Genomic DNA, 14,442 nt, shown 5'->3' on the forward strand with positions numbered 1-14,442 from the left:
CGCTGCTGCACGGCACTCAAGGGGAGGCTTTTTCAGCTTGAGGTGTAAGTGTCACGTCAGCGTGACCAACCCAGCTGTTGGGGAGACTTTGGTACATTAATAGGGCAACCTATTATTGTACGCTGACCGTGGGAAATAACTGGAGGGCAGCCGTGGTGCAAATCTGTTTTGCATCTGGGCCGGATCCGCCATCTTGAACACGCGAAAACTTCGTACTTTGTGTGTTCACCCTTGAAACTTGATACCGGTGGGAGCAATAGGCTATTTTCTTTAACAGGTTTTCTCTTTTACTTTCTATTAGTCAGTGCCCCTAAAAGTAGATTGCTCCCACCGGTATCAAGTTTCAAGGGTGAACACACAAAGTACGAAGTTTTCGCGTGTTCAAGATGGCGGATCCGGCCCAACTAATGCATAGTATGTTGGCGGCCATGGAGAAGCAGACAGAATTGCTCGACGAGCTGCGCAAGTCAAGGCAGCTGTCGCAACTAAAGCTGGATGGGATAAAGTGCCCAGCTACGGGGGGACGCTCAAGGAATCGTTCCAACTATACCGGGAGCAGGTAGAGCAGTACTTTTTAGCTAAGGGCATAGACTGGAAGGATAGTAAGTTGAGTGGACGCATTTTGGCTGTGTTAGCGGGATCGCTGAAGTATGGAGCCGCGCAGTGGTACATCGTCAAGAAGGACGATGTGAAGAGTGTGGAAGACTTCTTTTTGAAGCTGGGGGAAGAGTTCGTGCCTCCGGATATGCAAGAACGTCTTCGGGACCAGATGAATGACTTGAAGGAGCGTCAGTGCCGAGACTTGCCCGATTATATCAGCAAGTTCAGGCACTTGATTACTCAAGTCAAGGAGATGAGCGAACTGGACAAGATCATGTACTTCTTGCGTGGTCTGCCGTCAAGTATTCGGGAGGAAGTCCAGTATCGCAGGAGTGCAACGTTGACCGACGCTATTACCGTAGCGCTCGACTATGACCGGTCTCACGCGCATCGTGGACGCTCGGATGGAGCACGCGACAGACCGAGGTACCGATCGTACGACAACAGACGATCGAAGAGCAACAACGATGGACCAGTGCCGGTGGAGATCGACAACGTAAGGGTACCGTCGAAGGAGGAATGTATGCGCCGAAACCTGTGTTTCCGGTGCGGAAGTAGCGCCCATCGGGCTCGTCACTGTCCGATACAGCCGCAGCAGACGCAAATGGCTAAGCGGAATGCGCCGAAGTACAACAACTGGGGCAGTAATCAAGGGCGTAAGCCGAGGATGAACATGGGCCTCGAGGATGACGAACAGGTGGATACTGTCGTCATGGATCGCGTGACTATGAGTGTGGCTGACATCCAGGAACAAGCGGATGAGTTACAGGCACTCATGGACAAGGCACGTGTCAAAGTGGAAGAGACTGTCACTGCAGCGTCAGAAATGACGGAAGATGCTGGCTCGTGTGGACTACAGCCAGTTGAAGAACCGAGTTTGCATGCGATGCAACCGGAATTGGAGTCTGGTGTGTGCGGATCGCCGCCAGAGCAGGAAGCTGAGTTGCATGAGAAGCAGCCAGTGAAGTTGGTTCAGCAAGGATCGCAACCAACAAGTACAACGGAGACCTTAAAGGTGAACTCAGTGAAGTCCGAACGTACGAGTAACCTTTTCATCAGGAAGGGTCGCATCAATGGCAGAGATGTCCGAATTCTGTTGGACACGGGTGCAAGCACGAACATGATTATGCCAGGTTTGGCTAGAAATATGCTTCTGTCAAGACGACTTCAAGCTCAGCGCTTTGATGGCACGTTAACACCGGCGACGGATGTCAAACACGTGGAAGCGCCAGTGAGCATGGATGGGTACTTCTTTCCAGCGATCGAGTTCGTGGAATGGAAGTTGCCGGAGTCGCACGACGTCATTTTGGGGAAACCGTGGTTTAAGGACTACAACCCTCAAGTGGATTGGCAAAAGGAGGAGGTTGTCATACCTGACCGGATGCAATTCATCGACGTCGATGCACCGTCGTTCTCGCACAACTTGAAGGAAGGCGAGTATGAGCAGGTGTTTCGGGTGAAGATACAACTTGTACCCGAAGTGGAAGGAATTCCAGTACCGATCTTCAACGTAGTCGGTAAGGAGTTTAAGGATGTGTTTCCAGAGCAATTACCAGACGGATTGCCTCCGATGCGTGAAGTCAACTTTGAAGTGACGTTGAAGAAGGGGGATCAACCAAGCTCTCGTGCACCGTTCCGCATGTCGAAGATGGAACAGGATGCTTTCGAAGAATTTGTTAAAGACAAGTTGAAGAAAGGATGGATTGAAGTGTCGAACTCGCCGTGGGTTTCGAACATCTTCGCTATCCCGAAGAAGGACCTAGTCACAGGTCAAATGCCGAAAAGGGCTGAATGGTTGCGTAGCGGCAATTTGAAGATTCCGTTGCGTTGGGTGTTCGACTACCGCTATCTCAACAGCGTGACTGTCATTGCCAAGATCCCGTTGCCATTAATCGAGGAGTTGTTCGATAAGATGGTAGGTTGTGTCATCTACACGTTGATCGACCTTGCGCAGGGATATCATCAAATGCTGGTGGTGAAGTCAAGTCGTCCGTACACTGCGTTTCGAACACACAAGGAAACGTATCAGTGGTGTGTAGCGCCCATGGGAGTGGCTGGAATGCCAGGGACATGGTCCAGGCTCATGCACAAGCTGTTCCACAAGTACGAATTTGTCGTCGTGTATCTCGATGACATCTGCGTCTTCTCGAAGAGTATGGAGGAGCATGTGGAGCATCTGCGTGCAGTTTGTATGGTACTGCGTCGCGAGAAGCTTTTTGCGCACATGGCAAAGTGTTCGTTTGGTCAGTCCGAAGTGGCTTTCCTAGGACATGTTGTCTCGCAGGCAGGAGTAAGCGTTGATCCGCGTAAAACGGGAGCGATAGCCAAGTATCCGACCCCGACGAATCGAAAGGAGTTGTTGGGTTTCTTGGGTTTGGCAGGATATTATCGCAGATTTATCTGTGATTTTGCCGAGATTGCTCGTCCGTTGAGGGATTTGACGAAGGGAGATACGCCATGGAATTGGACGAAGCCTGTGGAAGACGCGTATTTGCATCTCAAGCTCGCACTTCAGCAAGCGCCTACGTTGAAGTTGCCGGACTTTGAGCGACCGTTTATCGTGACAACGGACGCGTCAGGACATTGTATTGGTGGAGTTCTGTCACAGAAGTATGACGGAGCAGATCATCCGATTGCCTTCTATTCGAAGAAGTTGGATAAACATGAGCGTGGATGGCCTACGCATGAGAAGGAGCTACTAGCTATCAAAGTGGCTACGGAGAAGTGGAGACACTATCTGCATGGACGCCCATTCGACGTCTACACGGATAACGCAGCGTGTTCGTGGATGTTGCATCACCCACGAGTGTCACCAAAGATGACTCGCTTTTTGACGCACTTTTCGCAATACACGTTTACTTTGCATCACGTGCGAGGTAAGATGAACGTTGTAGCGGATGCGCTCTCACGGCCTCCACCGGATGGACTAGAAGACGAAGAGGTGAAAGAAGCACCTCTTCCGGATGTGACGTATACGGTTCATGACTGCGACGACGAATGCGCGAAGAATGCCGCACCAGTTCATGACCACCGTATTAAGTCTGCAGTGTTGCGCAACTTGTCAACGGATGATACTCACCTGTTACTCGACGATGTCAACTTACGGGGGGAGGGTCGCCCGATTGGCGTAGCACAGCAGCAAGTCAACAGCGTCGACTATCATTTTGTAAGTCCGCACTTGGCCCCTGAGACGAAAAGAGCGTTTCAGGAAGTATACGAATCAGACCCTGCTTTCAAGAAACAGTGGCCTAATGGAGCAGGAAAGGAGAAGTTCGTCAAGCACAATGGGCTTCTGTTTTTCAAACAGATGAAAGGCGAAACTGTCTATCGACTTTGTGTGCCGAAGGTAAAAGAGCTTCGCACAAATGTCATGATCGAATTTCATGATGGAAAGACGTCCGCGCATCCTGGAAGTCGACGTACGTACCTGAAAGCAGCGCAATGGTACTACTTGCCGACTATGGACCGCGACGTAAGGGAATACGTTCGCACATGTGAGACTTGTGCACGATGGAAGTCCAGTAGCCAGAAGAAGAAAGGACTACTGATGCCGATACCAGTGCCAAAGGAATGCTGGGAAGTGGTGTCAATGGATTTCATCACGGGTTTGCCAGTGTCGGAAGGATTTGATGCAATACTAGTTGCAGTGGACAAGTTGTTCAAGCGAGCGAAGTATGCACCAACATATTCGACAGCTGACGCGAAGGACACGGCTAAAGTGTTCTTTGATGCAGTTGTTCGGCATCACGGATTGCCGAAGGTCATCATTAGTGATCGCGACTCGAAGTTCATATCGGACTTTTGGAAGTCATTGATGAAGTTGATGGGTATCAAACTCAGCATGACAACTGCGCACCGAGCTCAGGCAGATGGTCAGACAGAGCGCCAGAACCTCGTGCTCGAAGATGCATTGAGATGCATGATCTCGTATCACGGTGACGATTGGGTTAAGCACCTAGGGACTATCGAATATGCGCATTCGACCCTCGTCAACGCGTCTACGAAGTTCGCGCCATTCGAACTTGACACAGGACGTAAGGTGTCAAACATTGTGGCAAAGGAGATGAAAAACCTGCTGCAATCGGAGAATGATGTGACGCTCGCGGAGTTCGCGAAGAATTTTGCGAAGGAGCGACAGGAGATCGTAGAACGTGCTCAGAAGATTTTGGAAGAAGCTCAAACAAGACAAAAGGAGTACTACGATCGCAAGCGCAGACAAGTTGTCTTTAAAAGAGGTGACCTAGTGCTGCTCGACACGAAGAACTTACCGTTGAAAACCGTAAACAAGAACACGGAATTGAAGAAAGCGAAATTAGCGGCTAAGAAGGTTGGACCGTTCGTGATTGAACGTATGGTGAACGACAACGTGGCGAAGTTGATACTTCCGCGCACGATGAAACGTCTTAATCCGACATTCAACGTGGAGTTACTGACCCATTACCAAACGAATCGTGAGGATTTTCCGAATCGACCGATTCCGAAGGCTGTACCTCTAATCTTGGACGAGGACACTGGAGAAGAACTCTACATTGTGGAGAAGCTGCTCAGGAAACGAACTAGACGTCGCAAACGTCAATGGCTCGTGAAGTGGCATGGGTTGCCGGAGCATGAGGCAACCTGGGAAAGCGAAGCGCAGATCAAGCACGTTTCGCATTGGCGTCAACTCCTGGATGAGTATCGACTCCGCCAACGCGAAGTCAACCAGGGGGAGATGTCAGGCCCACCTCTGGCCTGCTGAGCAAGCAAGCCAGAGCGATGCGGCGCCAAGGCTCTGGCTTGCTTGCTCGCGGCCAGAGGCTTGAAGTTCCTGTGGCAGCTACCCGAGAGGGTCTGCCGTCACAGTGAACATGCATTTTGTAGGAAAAACATGAAAAAGAAACATGGAACATGCATTTAGTAGAAAAGAAAAGAAATGAAAAGAAAACAAAAAGACGCAGGGTAATACATAGTCAAGGAAAACCCCAGAAATACGCAAAGAGAGCCCTGTGCTCGCGTAGGAGCACAGCGAGGCATGCATGTTAGGCTAGCAGTAGCAATTCAGTATTAAATAAACCGTCTACCCCGCACATCGACCACAACTACCGCGCTTCTCGACAGGACCAACACTCGCACCCACTTCAACGACAAACACTCTTCGGGCCCAACGCGACAGTTTACATCACTGAGGCTGCACTCACAGCGAAATGCATCGGTAGTGAGGTAGGTAAAATTAGTAAATGACCACTCCAAAACTCGTTCCTAGTTAGAACGCCATACAGAACGGGTCCAATGGGTAGTTTCGCAACGGACGAAAGCAGCAAGTCAGGAGAGAGGCGTCCGTTTCCCGATCGCTAGAGAGAAAGCTAGCCATTTCAAGGTTTTAGTTGTAGCTCTTATGACGACCATTCAGCTTCACCGCATCCACCAAGCCAAGTCTTCAAGATGCCAGATCTTCGAGATCGCAGCACGGGTTCTGGCCCCGAACCGAGCTCGGGCTCCTCTATGGTGTCCTACGTTTACTGTAAATCGAATTAAATGCAAACGGAAAGTTATGCATACGGCAAGGCCAACCTAGAAATGCCGGGGGATGCGTCGGTGGCAGTGACGCGCATGGCCTGTGGTCGCTGGGAGGAGTTGCCTGAAATGATATGCTCGTGTCCCCGAACTGACGTTCAAGGACAAACCGTGAGGTCGGTAGAAGCGGCCAGCGGAATCGGGACGTATGTTGGGAATTGTGGGTGCGTGGCACGTCTCCTGCCGGGATCGGCAAAAGTGCGGAGCTATGGAGTAGTCACAGACTACACTTGGAACCGCCCACCAGAACAGAGTATCCTACACGTTTGTTTCGGAGCGGACACTTCGTCCATTGACTTTAACACTTCAGAGCTGCAGGTGTTCCCATTTCCTGTTTACGCAATGCGTCGGTGCGCAGGCATCCCCGCTCTGACTCTCCTAGGAGCGGAAATGCGCCGCCGCCATGAGGCTATCCCCGACCACTTCAACGGAACAGGTTGTCGGGCCAGCCGCAACTCTGCAAGCATCTTACGCAAGGTAGGATCGATTCAAGTGGATGAAAGCTCGATGGTTAAGGTGTTCGATTTCTCCAGGTGCTATGTGCAGTCTACATCGATCAAGTACGTGCTGGACTTCTCGTACTACCACGGCAATAATCGCCGTAGACTGAGATCAGTATCTCTGGGTGCCACGATCCTCGACGATCCTTCGCGTACCATCGCGCCAGTGACACAGGTCAGAGCAACAAGGGGGGTATAAGTCCACCGCCAAAGGCCCCAGACACCAGCGTCCGGTACAACACCAGCATCCCGCGCAACGCCAGCGGTGTCCACCGCGATCCTACCGGGCCAACTGAGTGACTCCGACGATAGCGATGATGAGGAGCCTGATCTAGCCCCAGCGCAAGGGGCGCAGAAGCCCTCGAATATCGAGCGTAAGAGTCCGCACGAATCGTCAAGGCCAGACTCCGGAGAGCTGGCATCGTTAAAACAGCTTAAATATTCGTACTCCGACAATCCTTCGATGCTGCGCAGTATCGACCAATTGATCGCGTTGCGAGAGTCCTCAGTGTCGACGGGGGGCGGCCGGTGACATGTTCGGACCGACCGCCACCAGCGGTAAGAGCAAGCAACAATTTCGTCCGTCCGTCCTCCAACGGTCTATCCATCGCCACCTTGTCAACGGTACGTACGCTCTGGTGGAGGCGCAACTGCTTCTTGCAAGTGCAGTATTAACTATTTGCATTTCTGCTACACCCGGCGATCCTGCGTGCACTGTTCAGCTGGGACTTTGGTTGACAAGGTCTCTCGATTATGCATCTCGCGCCCGTGACAGAATCGTTCCGTCGAGACTACGCTGCTTCTCATGACATGGCTGACTTTTCGCGTACAATGGCGCTACCACCGGCGGCGACCACAACCGATCTCGGTAGTATTATCGACGCACTCAATGCGCTGGCAGCGTCGTAAGTAGGGTGTATCTCCCTTACGTGTCGGTCCTGGTGATGACAGCACGCAAGATAGTCGTTAAACTGAAATCGCAAGATGGTTTTGCGAATCCTGTCGCCCGCAATGAGCTAGTGTACTGGATCAACGAACGTTTCGAACAATTTCGGGGATTTCTAGCGTTGCACGAGTCGGAGGAAGCGCGGTCGGTTTGCGACCAGTTTTCACCAGCGGATACATCGTTTGCACGTATTACTCAGATCATGACTGCGGCAAACATTGCAGAGTTACGGCAGCTCCAGCAAGCTCAGCAGGCGGCAAAACCAGTCCCAGCACAGGGTTCACTAAATCCGAAGCACCTAGGGACCAAACCCCTCGCTTCGGTCGATCGACGCGCGTACCCCAAGTTGTCCTCAGTGCGCTGCCCAAATTGAACGGCAAGTCACTGTGCGTGCGGTACTTATCATGCCCCAGCCGCCTGGACGGATGCTACGCCAGGCGCCGTGGCCACTTCAACCCTGGGTCACTCCCAGCCATCGTATATGACTTTACTCGATATCACTGCGGCGGTTTAAAGAAGGAATTTATGGCAGTCATGCGCGAATCAACCGAGCAATGAAGGTGCCGGGGAGTGAGAGCAGGTTTACTCATTCCCAGGTCGTCATCAAAACCGCCAGACAGCAAGAGGCTGACTAGCCAATTGTGTCCACACACAACCAGAACATCCCGGGCGGACTCAAACCCAAGAAACAGCAAAACAGTTGCCCGCTCGGTATCACATGCACCGGACTCCGAGGCGATACGACCCCAACGTCACGAGTTGTTAAATATTTCTTCCGGTGTGGCCAGAGGAGGAGCACACAGCGCTATTGGCCAGGACGAATTCCTGTCAGTAGCCCCCAGGCTACTACGGCGGGTTGGAGCTGACATGACAACAAGGGTGTGCCCCAGCGAAAATAAGTCGTCCACAGACAATGAAAGAGCATCCTACAATTCACAGAAATTTAAAGGCTGGTGTGTGTCGCAGTCTGAATTTCTAATTAAACTGAATAAGCAGTACGCAGGGAGTCTAGAAGTACGCAAAAAGCTCCTGGAATTACACCAACAACGAGTTTCGGAGGCTCTGAATGCAGCGTTGACTAAAGAGGTGGTGAAAGTTCCGGTTGGTATGGCGCGGACACGATCATCTAACGGAGATGTACTCCACCTGATCGACACAGAGAAACAGCGAGCCTATAGCACCTTTCTTCGGCAAACAGGAATGTAGCTTCCCGGATTTGTCAGGCTTTTCCGCGGAGAGACACAGGAAGACACACGACCGAATAAAGCACTCGCGATACCATCACACCTATCTAGCTGGTCGACATACAAGTACCGCAAAGAGTGGGAAAATATCGTTAAACACGGTGTACGGGCGGTTTGGAAGACCAACTTCCAACCGCAGACTGCTCCGCCGGCAAATCATGCCTCGGCAATTGCTGTACTCAATTCGCTGATCGAGCAAATTCGGAAGGGCCAAGATGCCGGTCACTACCTAGTCCTGGACTTATACCTGCTGCCCCATCTCGAGGGATTCACTTGCAGCCCGTTTGGAGCCGTTGAAAAGGACCCCGCGTCGACACCAGCAAAAATCCGTGCCATCCACGACCTTTCTTACCCCGAGGGGATACTTGTGAACGATAATACTGCTGATGATACCTCAGTTATCGTCAACTATGACGGGCCCCCAGCGCTGGCACAACATATCCTTCATGTCCAAGCAGAATTTCCGAATGACACTATAATAATGTCGGGTGACGTTTCTGGCGCTTTCAAGCATATTCCAATCCACACCGACCACATCGGCCGCTTTGCGACAACGGTATAGGAGCTCGGAATTCCGATAGTTAATTTGTCTTGTCCTTTTGAATGGAAGCTCTCCCCACAACACTACTGGACAGCAGGAGCCGCTATCAGTCATATACATGCTTCTTCGAGGCCGACGTGGCTAATACAACCGATCGGAGCAGCTCAACTATACGATGCGGAGACGTGGTGCGACGACCACAATCTGATTGAGCCCGACGTTGGAACTCGCCTGGCAGAAGCAAATAACAGCCCTGCGTAGGGTAAACTTGATGATGAGTTCAATGACAAAGTCTACGACCCGCTGAACCAGTTATTGGGCAGCCTACGACACGTAGTTACATGCGTACGAGCGGGCGCACCCATTTACCAACGACTTTCGTCGCTGGCATATTCACGACGACAGTATTCAAAGCTCTTAGCGTCAGAGGCCACCCGAGACGATCTACACTGGTTCAGAATGATACTATGCACGACGAACCTCAACGCGATCTCGCTGGCGCGATTTGGTCGAACGCAGCCCGTTGATTTCGAAATCTACATGGACGCTAGCGACTACGGTCTCTGTTCTCTTTTCTCACAACGCCGCGAGTATATTCAACTGAAATTGGATTCAGAGGATCTCAGAATATTGCCGAGCTCCGCCAATCCGGGAGCGGCGACTACGGTATCAATTTACGCGAGCTTGTGAACGCGGTATTTACGTCGATAGCGTGGGGATCCCGATGGGCCGGAGGTTCGTCACACCGACTTCATCATGTCCGATTCTGGATCGATAATACCTCGGCAATTTCTTGGAACAACCGAATGAGTAGTCGAAACAGCGAAGCCGCTAATTAGACTCCTGGCTGTTTTCGAGACAATCCACGCTTACTACGCTACAGCAGCCCATATTCCTGGAGAGGAAAATATTATGGCAGATGCAGGATCGCGGGTGTGGCACTCAACCGCGTCATAACGACATTTTTACTGACCTATCTCGTGGCTGGACGCAGGTACAGATCCCGGCTACATCAAGGAAACCCTCGCAAATTTGGGAGCGCTTCTGCGAGCGGGGGCAATTGCTGACTCCTCCCGCACACACTACAAAAGATACTGGAACCAGTGGGGTCAATGGTGCCGCTGGATAGAGCTCTCAGTATGGTTCCCCGAAGCAGATATGAATGGAAATGTTACTCAGCTTGGCGCCTTTGTGGTATTCTTGTGGCGCTATGGCATGAACAATTCCGCTCAAGGAAACACCTACTCGACTCTTTGCGCAAAATTATGCGCAATTCGATGGTACCACCGCAACTACCTGGGCTACGACCCCGGCGTCAATGCGAGTCACGCAATACTTTTGCGCGGAGTTCGAAGATTTACTAGACCAGTGGCCAAGCTGCATCCGCTGTCGGCCGCCCTGTTTCGAGTAATAGCGAGCAGTCTAGACCTCTAGGTGCCTCGCTCCCGGTTGGTGTGGTATCCTGCTTGGATATTTCTTCCTTTTGCGCCGATCGGAATATCTTCACATCGGACGCAGTCATCACGGATACGTTTTAAGATTACAGGACATCACTTTCTACGACAGCGAGGGAGATCGGGTGCGGCCAAGGGCAGCGGCACGGGTAGGAATTCGGCTAACCGGCGCGAAGAATAACAGTTGGGTGCGAAGGGTACCGCTACCATGACAAGTTGCTCGATGCAATACTCTGCCTCGTGAAGGCGGCCCGGTGGATTGTTAAAGACGCCAAGTACTGCAAGACGCGTGTGTATCAAGCAGCATTATCGACGGGCGTGAGTGACGGAATTTTGGCCAAAGTGGTTGCGAAGGTGATCAAAGAAGCAGTGGTGAAAGTGGGCATGGACCCTGCACGATTCTCGACTCACTCGATGCGAATAAGGGGCGGGGAGGGCACAGCGCTCCTCAACGCTGGGGCGGACCGGTTAGTGATAAAGCTCATCGGGCGATGGATGTCAAGTGCCTTTGAAGACTATCCCGTCCTCACCGCGCAAGGCGCGGCTAGCCTCGCACAACTGATGTGCGGAACATGAAAATCCCCTTTGCTGGCGAGAAGCAGCGGTAAGGATATGGGGTGCCGCACTCCTCACCCGCTACAACACGAGAGACTACTATTTCCCCCACTCGACTGCGATTGTTGGAAAAACCAAAACTCGTTCTGAGTACCGCATGCGAGTTTAGCCAATAAAACGCTAGTTCGTTCGAAACGAGTTTTAGAACTTTTAGTTAGACCCGGTCTTGTATGTTAGGAGAATATAGGATAGCCAATGAGAGCGTCGCTTTTTCGTGCGCTGGCAGCTCCTAATGTCTTGAGACGGGTCGCACACAGGATAGGCTTGACCGACCGGGAGGGATGACACTCGTGCAAATTGCGCGTTTTTGATGCGTGCGTGGAACAATTTTCTTAGCGTGACAGATCCAAAAAGCCTAACACTCGCAGCGCTTAGAAGAAAAATGTCATAGTAGCGAAGAAATCGATTATCGCTCATTGATCGCATTGGCGAGATCGACGAAATCCAGGGCGTGAGGCGGTGGATGCAGGGGCCGTGAATTAAAACTGTGCGTATTGGCAGAATGTCTCTGTGGGAGTTGTCCAAGCTACGACCGATTTGTTCACAGTCGTGACGAGTACGCAGATGCTCAGAGCAAGTCACTTGCTCACACCATTTCTGGGAACGGAGCTCGACGATGACTACAAGGACTCGTGCAATTTCCATCTTTCTCAACTCGCATTAGAATCGAGATGGCTTTTGGCTTGTTCGTCAGGAAATGGGCCATTTTCAGCGTTCACTGTAATACAGTCTCGAACACGACACCAAGACAATTCATTGTGTTGCTATACTGCATAACTTCGTGATTACCGAACGCCTACGCAAGAATCGAGACCCGGTTTTCGAGGAGCTGCGTTCAGAGGCTACATGGAGAGGTTTTCGTTTTGAGGACTGTTTGCCAAGTGATCGGAGCAGCCTCCTACCTATTCGAAGTGTGCAACGCGATGGTCTGGTGGAGAAGCTACGCAGCAAAACTCAGTTGCGTCCTCCACGGTTTCGAAGTACGTGCCTTTTCTTTAAGCAGTCATGGCCGCCTTGCTTGTTTCAGCCAGCCACTTGGCTATCAACGGCTTCAACGCCTGCTGAGCCCCTTCAATAAGAGCGTCTGCTGCACCAGCTTCCTTCATATGCTGTTGAGATATCGCGGCGGCTCGCTTGGCTCTTAAAGTGTTGGCGCGTGCCTTTTCAGGGAGCTGTCCGACGATCAAAACCTCGGACCCAGGCCGTTCGCACAACCAGTCGAGCATGTAGAGAACATCTAAGCGCCCCCCGCAGTAGAGCGATAAATCTTCGTCGTGCGTTCCTGACGTAGTCGAATTCTTCTTAGCTGTGGTATACAACAAGCGCAATTCTTTCCACAACTTCTCCAGCTTTGCTGGTGATAGCTGCCGTTTTTCACCCGGCTGAATCTCTGCGTACTCGTCACGACTGTGAACAAATCGGTCATAGCTTGGACAACTCCCACAGAGACATTCTGCCAATACGCACAGTTTTAATTCACGGCCCCTCTGCATCCACCGCCTCACGCCCTGGATTTCGTCGATCTCGCGGGCCGCGCTAGGGATGGTTTTGGACGACTTCTAAACTGTTCGGAACAAATAGGCAAAACGCCTAAAATACCGTTCAAATGCAAAAGTGTCTGAAACGTTTTGGGTAGTTGGTGTGCAGCATACCGTGCGTGTGCTCAAAAGGACTTTTGGATGTCTGAAAGTCGGAGGCCCGGCGTTCGGCACGCAGATGAAGTACGAGCTGCCAGAGGACGAGGCCACCGTCAGGTGCTACGATGCAAGCAATAGCGCGGTGCGCTGTGTCAACGAAGACTGGGTTGGCCGACCGCCTCGCCAAGGACGGCTGCTACGTGCTGGGCATGTCGTACCACGAACTGCCTGCAGACTGGACCCACGAGCAGGTGGAGACGTTCGATGCCAAGCGCGAGGCGGTCGGCGAGAGTCTGTCGCTACTGGGGCTCATCCTGTTCCGCAACGAGCTGAAGGACGACACGGCCGACGCCATCGAGAAGCTCAAGGCCGGCGACATCCGCACGGTGATGATCACGGGCGACAACGCCATGTGCGCTGCTACATCGCGCGCGCGAGTAGCATGATCGCCGGCAGCTCTCGAGTGATCCTGGGCGAGATAGTCTCGATGAAGGAGGACAAGAAGCTGGTGTGGCGCGACGTGGACTCGAAGGAGGAGTACGAGCTGCCGCAGGACAAGCGCATGGTCGAGGACGGCAAGGACGTGGAGCTGGCGGTCACGGGCGTGGCCTTCGACTACCTGGTGGCCATGGGCGAGGATCAAGACGCTGCTGCTGCACATTCACATCTACAGCCGCATGACGCTCGACTGCAAGGTGGAGTGCGTCAAGCTGCACATGGAGACGGGAGCCGTCACGGGAATGTGCGGCGACGGCGGCAACGACTGCCGAGATTATCGCTTCGCCCACGCCGGCGTGGCTCTAAGTGATGCGGAGGTGTCGCTGTTCACGAGCAAGACCAATTTGATCTAGTCGGTCGTGGACCTGTGCCGGGAAGGCCGCTGCAGTGTGGCTATGTCGCTGTCGTCGGTCCAGCCGGTGCTGCGCTTGTTCCAGTACTACCACGCCGTCATTATGTCCCAGTGGTGCTGGGTCCTGGCCGACGGCTCCACGCTGGTCTGCTGCTCGTGCGTCATCACGCTGTCGAAGCCGTTGAAGAAGCTGCGGTACACGTGTCCGATGTCTAGTCGGATTGGTTCTTCCACGCCGTTGTCATTTTTCGGACAGAAGGCCATCAACGTCATTATCTGTGGTGCAGAGTGCACACGCTGACCAGCGAGGTCTGATACTTCCCGTTCTCGCCGGACGATGTGGACGTGACCATGTGGTGGCTCCTGTCGGACAACCACATGGGGATGGTGCTCTTCTTCTCCAGCATCTTCTAGCGGCGTACACGTTCAGCTTCGGGTAACCGGGAGTGCTCCGTTGTTGCCTGTCCATGAGATTCCAGGATTGACGTGGATTAAGCAATAT

General features: G+C 52.4%; 3 protein-coding genes across 3 annotated transcripts; all 3 read left to right on the forward strand.

Moving 5' to 3' along the window:
• Positions 1–6,556: 6,556 nt before the first annotated feature.
• IUM83_03724 (uncharacterized protein) lies at positions 6,557–6,953 on the forward strand (the record flags this gene model as incomplete). The annotated part of the gene is made up of 3 exons (XM_067927752.1): positions 6,557–6,630; positions 6,687–6,713; positions 6,821–6,953. The coding sequence occupies 3 exons, from the start codon at positions 6,557–6,559 to the stop codon at positions 6,951–6,953; spliced, it is 234 nt and encodes a 77-aa protein (XP_067795455.1).
• A 6,262-nt stretch (positions 6,954–13,215) lies between these two features.
• Positions 13,216–13,536, forward strand: IUM83_03725 (P-type ATPase (P-ATPase) Superfamily; the record flags this gene model as incomplete). The annotated part of the gene is made up of 1 exon (XM_067927753.1): positions 13,216–13,536. The coding sequence occupies one exon, from the start codon at positions 13,216–13,218 to the stop codon at positions 13,534–13,536; it is 321 nt and encodes a 106-aa protein (XP_067795195.1).
• Positions 13,537–13,577: 41 nt separating this feature from the next.
• IUM83_03726 (P-type ATPase (P-ATPase) Superfamily) lies at positions 13,578–14,241 on the forward strand (the record flags this gene model as incomplete). Its single annotated transcript, XM_067927754.1, has 2 exons — positions 13,578–13,832; positions 13,942–14,241. The coding sequence occupies 2 exons, from the start codon at positions 13,578–13,580 to the stop codon at positions 14,239–14,241; spliced, it is 555 nt and encodes a 184-aa protein (XP_067795193.1).
• Between the last annotated feature and the right edge of the window lie 201 nt (positions 14,242–14,442).

The sequence above is a fragment of the Phytophthora cinnamomi genome (assembly GCF_018691715.1).
Source record: "Phytophthora cinnamomi strain GKB4 chromosome Unknown Contig21, whole genome shotgun sequence".
In the NCBI taxonomy this organism is placed as follows: Eukaryota; Oomycota; class Peronosporomycetes; order Peronosporales; family Peronosporaceae; genus Phytophthora; species Phytophthora cinnamomi.